The sequence below is a fragment of the Saccostrea echinata genome, unplaced genomic scaffold (assembly GCF_033153115.1).
Source record: "Saccostrea echinata isolate AGI-Se365-2 ecotype Australia unplaced genomic scaffold, CSIRO_AGI_Sech_v1 ptg000025l, whole genome shotgun sequence".
Taxonomy (NCBI): Eukaryota; Metazoa; Mollusca; class Bivalvia; order Ostreida; family Ostreidae; genus Saccostrea; species Saccostrea echinata.
Genome location: NW_026889774.1, coordinates 10,819,290 through 10,826,505, shown reverse-complemented (window position 1 = coordinate 10,826,505; position 7,216 = coordinate 10,819,290). Strand labels below are relative to the sequence as shown.

The window sequence follows — 7,216 nt, the reverse complement described above, 5'->3', positions numbered from 1 at the left end:
TCAATAGCAACCTAGTGACTTCTGCAAATTTCTAATTTTTCTCCATTTCAAAGTTGTGGGACAAAATAATTAAAAACTTTTGTAGCCTGTGACTTTAACATTACAAAAAATATACTTTTGTACAGATTAAGAAACACAAGCTACCTTTGCATGAAGTATGAACCTTTTAAATTTCTCGTCTCGGTTTCAAAGCTAGAATCAAACAAGAATTTCACTCCTCTTATCCCTCTCTAAGAAGTTAAGTACAATGAAATCTTACAAAAAACTGATACCTTTTTTTTTTTTTTTTAAATTTTGACAAATCAATCTGAAAATACCAGGTGCCCGAGTTCAAACGGTATTCTACAAAGATTGAAAACCTTCGGAAAATTAAAGAAGTATATGGACGGACATGGTGATTGCAGTGAAATACTCAAACGTCATATTTCTTTGAAAAGGGGGTAACAAGTTGCAATTAAGGACGACAACTCTGGGTGGACATATGATTACACCTTTTTCTTGTTTCTAAGATTACAACAAAGTTCATACTCTTATTAATAATAATAAAAAAATCTTTGAAAAAAGTAAAATGTTGAGTAACACTCTTCACTTACACTGTGCTACATGTATGTATTCTGTGTCAAATGTAGGGACTGTATCAAGAATTCAAATTACACAAATAAGCTTTTAATAACATACATTATATATTAAACTTTGTAATATGCTGCATGCAGAATATATTTGCTACAAAAAAATAATCACAGTATACAAAATAATACAAAATATGAAATGAAGTTCTAATATTAAATTAATGGACGGCTTATCAACAAAATTTTATCACAGCTTAAAGGGAAATGCACAAATCAGGTCAAAAAGTATGAGGACATCAGTTTTGTTACGTAATACGTACGTATACATGTGTAATTGCTTCTTCATTATATTGAAAATAAATATTGCTCTTGTATTTAGTTTAGGTTGTTACAAATATGTGTCTATTTTTATTGATACGCAGTAAACAAGGGAGAAAACGCATCCGGTGTCAATTCTTTGTTGTCACGATGGCGTTCGAACACTATATTTGCCAGCTCATCACGCCCCATGTCTCTTAGTGCGTTAGTTAAGGAATTGACAGCGCCATCTTTCTTATCTTTGCACATGCGCTTCCAGTATAAGAGGATTTTATATGTGACGTCGGACATGCTCAAGCCGTTTGAAATGGCATCGAAACCGAGGCCGGTTATGGTGCTGTCTGGAAGGTCAAGGTGAACTGCTAAAGTCAGGCCCTCGGGAACCAGTTTCGAGAGATTGCGCAGGCTCTTTCCAGAAATGACTTTTGACTCTCTTTCAACTGTAAAAAAAATATGTATATTTATAAAAACTTGAGATTTAGAAGTCTTGAAAGTTTCATATATTATATAATATCTATATTATCTGTTAAATTGAAAATCGGGCATGCATTTAATTATTGTTATTATTTACCAAAATACGTTTTAGATATTAGAAAAAAAAAATAGTCGTAACATTAAGTAATCCATCAAGACTGAGAGCATGCATCTAGGTAGCACTAACTATACACATGTGTTTCTCTGTAAGTAACACGAATTCGATATCTAGCAGGGTTCCGTAACTTAAAATGAATACATGAGCTAAAAAGCCTTTACCGACAATTCACAATTTTTTCATGCATAATTGATAAATTTTCTAGGTGTTCTTACTTTACAATAAATAAAAATGACTAAAAATATATTTTAAAAAATGATTTGCAGGTACCATGCAATGTTGTTCATGCAAATGAGATTGGAACTAAAAATGATAAGCAATATTTCTCTTCTTGCAAACAGAATGATGAAATTTTTACCTCTTGCTGTGAACCAAAAGTATACATATCATTAATATTACACCACACACTTCTCATTTTTCTTTCAATAAATCTATTCATTTTAGAAGAAACAGGTGACAGACGAAAAGTGCATTAATTAAAATTCAAGATGCATTTCTGTGATTAGAGCTAAAAATCTATAGCCAAGGATATTTCAAATTCAGTGTGGAGATAGTGCTTACTTATGATTGGTTTTCGACTTGTTTTCATAAGCCGTTCCATGACGCTGGGCGGAAGGGGTTTGAATTTTGGAATCGCAGGAACTTCCGTTTTCTCTTCCTTAAACACAGGTGTGTTCAGTATGTCGAAATTGACCTTCTCCTTTTTAGGCTCTGGCTCTTCTGGGACGAATTCCGGTTTGAAATATGCTTTCACTGTTTCCTCATCAATTTCAATTCTAATGGAACAAGTACAATTGTCTCTGAGATTTTTGTCCTCAATCCCAACAGGGTCGAGGTTTATTGCACCAGTGATTGCGCGTTCATCGTTAGTTTTCGGTTCTATAACAAACTGTCGGTAACTTTCCGGTAAATACCGGAAGTAGTGTAGTTCTCTGTTTTCCGAATAGTTACTTTCGGAGTTCACTTTAATATCATCTCCCACCGAAAAATCCCATTTCATTCCATCTATAATTTCACAGGTAGGTGGGACTTGTATTTGTCGTGTTGGTTGTTGAAATTTCTGCGATCGTCTAAATGGATTGGATGGTTCATCTTTCTTGACAATGTCTTTCACAACGTGTTTGAATCCCTTTTCACTCATTTCTTTCACGCGACTTTCAAGCTTATTTAATGGCATGCACTCCAAAACCATGAACCAGAATTTTTCCTTAAGGTTTAAGAAAGCTACAATTTCGCCCTTTTCCCGATTGCTCCGATTCTCTAGGACTTGTGCTGCAGGAGGTAGTCGCTTTTGTCTATCTGGTTTAGACTGCATAACGCAAAATCTGCAAAACATTTTCACATCGTATTCTCATTGTTGAAATCTCATCGAAAGACAATACATAAATTGAAAGCACGAATCAATTCTAGTGGAAAACATTCCTAACGTTTAATGCATATGCTATACCTGTTAAATGAAATGCAAGTGAGTATTGTGGTGTTGGCATACACAAATATTATATACATAGACAACTATATGCTTAAATTTACAGAACTTAATCACATTCCTGTTTATGTTCTATGTAAATTGCATATCCTTTTACACATTTCTTACAAACAACTAAAAACCTACTTTGAAAGAGATTTTGTATCAAATGTCACAGTCGTCCTGGTGAATTTGTATTTGGACTCTACTAATTCCCAACCATTTTCCGTTTTCTGAAGTACTGCAATATCTTCACTGCGTTCATCCTCAACCTCAACTCCCGTTGGAAGAGGGAGCTTCACGGACACTGCTCGTTTAAAAACACAAGGAGCGCTTGGGATGAGATCTATAAACTCTGTGGCCAAAACGAGGTCCGCTGTTTCTCCTGGGCTTAACTCTTTTGCAAGTTGGAGTTTGTCACTTGGGATGGGAGAAATCTAAAAAATATGATACTCTTTGCTTATATATCATGTTATCCAGGGGAGTAGTCAAATGTTAAAGCAGATGGAATACAGTAAATTAATTTTGGACTAATTTTTTTTAGTTTCGTTTCTTTACTAATTTATATACAATGCACCAGCATGTGTGTGTTGCATTCACCTGAATTGCACATTGAAATGGTTTATCGTGCGCTTTCTTTGGAAATCGCACGCTGATGTAGCGACTTATATGTGCGTTGTACAAGCATCCTTGTGGTGTGACGTCAAACAGTTCCTTTTTAGGGGTAAAGGTCACGATGAATATCCCTAATCGGTCTACCTCCAGCTCTACTGAAGAGTCTCCCTACAAAAATCAATCACATCTCAATAAAACTGAATACTTTTTAAATGCTTTTCTGTCTAATATATGATAAATGTGTCATTGTATGTCATTATGTGTAATTTAAACAAAGTTCCTCAAACTCTAAAAAAAATCAAGTTTGGCATTTTTATATTCTGTCATTTTGTAAGTAAAAGAATAACATTTTACCAGTTTTAAAAGTATGATACATCTTCCAAAATAAATTTCGTGTAACAAGTCAATTTTTTTCAATGAAGTTAGGTGAACTTGTAGTGAAAACAAATAAGACACAAGTACATTTTCAATGGGGAGGTACAATTTATCAATAAGTTGAGTGTTTACCATTCAAGTTTACAATACCAGGGAATGTTTGCATACTCTTCACTGCTATATGGGGCATTTAATTCAAATTTAATAATCCCAGCACTTAAACTTTGTTGATATGTTTCTAAAAGGACTGTATGTACACAGCATTCCTATTTTTGGAATTGTGGAAAAGTCAGAATACTTTGAAAGTGAGAGGACAATACCCAACAGGACAATGCTGTGCTATCAAAGAGCGATTAAGAAGATTGGTCTCTAGCCATGAGATCCCTTTTTTCAAATATTTGTCACCACTTAAGAGTAAATACTAAAAATACAATATAAATATGGTTTTTTTAAGCTTAAAGAAACCACAATTTCGTATATGGACTTTTTTTTTTTACATGTCAAGGGGTTAAAGAGTTTAAACTGATCAAACAACAATGAGAATTTTAAGCATGTATAGCCTCAATGTATAAGTCCGTGTAAAGCCATATTGGCAAGCGAGCAAATTGGTAACTGGGTCAGATTTATCAAAAGAAGGTGGAAAGTTCAATTGAAATTACCGACACTTTGTGGAATTTTTATTTAGAAATTGTACATCGTGCAAATTCATTGGATGGAGGAAGAATTGTGAACTGCATGGGTGGTGTTAGTGGGAAAGGGAAAGGGGATAATAAAGTATTACAATAAAGATCATCTCTAACCATTTGTTACCATAATTTCGGAGGGTAAAGATTTCTTTAATACAACATATTGTCGTGTTTCTTGATTGAAGATGACAGCCTAACACATATTTCACTAAAAAAAAACTTGCCTTCTTTAGAAATCCTACATCCACCCACTCACTTTCGTCGCTCCATTGTCCTTTGACGTTAATTTCATTGTGCTCAGTGTCAATTTGATAGTAAGGAATTTGCACGATGACTGTTTTCTTCAGCGGATGCATCGTTGATTGCAGCGTGTAGATTTCGCTTGTTATATGCTCGTAAGATGGGAGGGTGGGGTAATACTTCCATCTTAAAGAAGGAGATGCCACCTGGCATGTAATTGTGTCCTTTTTACCAAACAACCCATCCGGCAAAATCAGTTTTCCACCCAGTGGAAGTCCAAAATTCCCACCTTTTTTGCCCGGTGAATATGTTACTTTGAGGCTGGAAGGCAAAATTAAAAAAAAGGATAAAATTACGTATAATATTTTCTTGTAATGAAAAATAGAATTTATTCTTTTTTCACATTTTCTTGAGTTTTTAAGTTAAGATGATTAAAAATCCTTTCAGTGATTTTAGCTTAACTTATATTTGATGCCGAAAAGATGACATAATTAAAAATTTGCAGAAGGAAAAAAAAACTTGTCCTAAACACACTGTGCGTCGTCGTCCATGAAGTCGTTGTTTGTTCCTATGGCAACGCTACACGAATTAGAAATTTCTTTGTTCTTCATACTTCCGCCACTTTCCGACCTGAAATTACAATGGAAAAACAATAAAAAAATGGTGTGGTAATAACTAAATTGGCTATTTCCAATAGAAAAAAGATCGTGCACAGCTCCGGTTAATAGTACTGGTCTCTCTTATCGTGTTTTATGTTCTCCTAACCATTTATATCCATTATTTGGTTTCTTTATGTTCTTCATGATAAATGTAAGGAAAATGCATAGAATGAACATGCACCGCGCTAAATGATGGCTAAGCACTCACAGATATTTATAACTAAATATTTGTCAATACATTTGCAATTAAATTGGAAACTAAAAATCGTGCCAGCATCCACCCTAAATATCCAAACATTTAAACTGCTGGTGCCATTAATACCCCTATGAGACAAAATGATCGATGCAAATTTTTTTAAAATCAAATTCAAACGTAAACAAGTAGAATGTCACCGTACAGGTTACATCAGATAAACTACTGTGAATTGAAGTGATATGACAAAAAGCAATCGAAATCAAAAGTGTGTTTTGTTTTTCAGACAAATGTCAGACACAGTTCACCAAAAAAAACTAACAACCATGAAACACCTCTTACCGTATCACCGGCGAGCGGCGAGATTTCTTAGAGGAAACCATTTTTCTTTCAAAGACTTATGATTTACCTAAGATATTAGTATTTTGCGAGTTAAATATCGGACAAATCATAAAATAGAAAGCAAAATGAGACAGAGATTAACAGGAAGGAAGAATCCATTACACCCTGAAATAATTGTCACTCAGACAGTATAACACTGAGCCAAGTAGAAAATTTGCAGTTATCCGAACAAAGAGTAATATATGATTGTCATAAAACTGATCAAAGTTAGATTGTAAAAAAAAAATATAACAGAAGTCTCTACTTGCTCTACTTGAGTAAATGAATTAAAACTCAATAGAAAAAGTCCCATTGATTCACACTACGTCACTACATCCGTTTACTACTGTAACAGTATTTTATGACCTTACATTGAATCTGAGACGGTGCTCTCAGAATCGATGTCAAATTTGGGCGACGGTATGATGAAAACACTCTTTGTTTTTGCTTGTAGTCTCATTTTAATATAATCTAAAGGGTAAAAAAATGGAACGTAATATAAATTTTAAAAAGCAGTAAAATATACAAAACAGGCGTACTGTGCAACTAACAACAAAACCTTATTTAATCGATCACTTATACAACTGTTCAAATATGATGAACAAAATTGCTTCTATTTGCGGATATATTTTATCATTAAAATACACAATCCAAATAGTTAAAAGTTTAAATCGCTATTCATTCCAACACAAGTTTTTAAATGCCAAACTGGTTCATTTTGAATTGAAAAAGTATTTTTAAAAAATCATTTAAACGACATGGGAGAGTGATATTATCTTTAATAATTACATCAATTTTCCAATCGAAGACAAATGTTGGTTATTTATCTAAATATATATCCATCATTATTCTTTTCAAATATACATCATTGGCTCTTTAAAAGTTGCATCAATTAATAAAAAATGTATAATCAAACATGGCTACTCTTGAACAGCAATTAAAATTGTTTGATATTTTTTGGTAATTTTTCATGTACTGCAAAAAACATAATCAGCTTAATGATCTCAAACATATTATTTTCCCCAAAGTTTGTGTCTCAATTCCATTTAAAGTAGTCAGTTGTCGATGTGTTGTCACACACAAACAGAGGCATATTTTTTCAGTAGTTATAAAGATCTCGTTT

The 7,216-nt window shown here is 33.4% G+C and overlaps 1 protein-coding gene across 6 annotated transcripts in view; it reads right to left on the bottom strand.

The window, feature by feature from the left end:
• Positions 1-650: 650 nt before the first annotated feature.
• LOC133191971 (uncharacterized) overlaps positions 651-7,216 on the bottom strand; it is a 38,335-nt gene continuing 31,769 nt past the window's right edge. For 5 of the 6 annotated variants that reach the window (XM_061327766.1, XM_061327769.1, XM_061327768.1 and 2 more), the window contains exons 2-7: positions 5,395-5,490; positions 4,841-5,181; positions 3,545-3,723; positions 3,092-3,381; positions 2,041-2,804; positions 651-1,327 (exon numbers count right to left, since the gene is read on the bottom strand). In XM_061327766.1, coding sequence (XP_061183750.1) covers positions 978-1,327; positions 2,041-2,804; positions 3,092-3,381; positions 3,545-3,723; positions 4,841-5,181; positions 5,395-5,490 — 2,020 coding nt within the window. In that variant the 3' untranslated portion in view covers positions 651-977. Of the gene's footprint in view, positions 1,328-2,040; positions 2,805-3,091; positions 3,382-3,544; positions 3,724-4,840; positions 5,182-5,394; positions 5,491-6,464; positions 6,565-7,216 lie in introns of all 6 variants that reach the window. The other variant, XM_061327767.1, reaches the window with a different exon arrangement.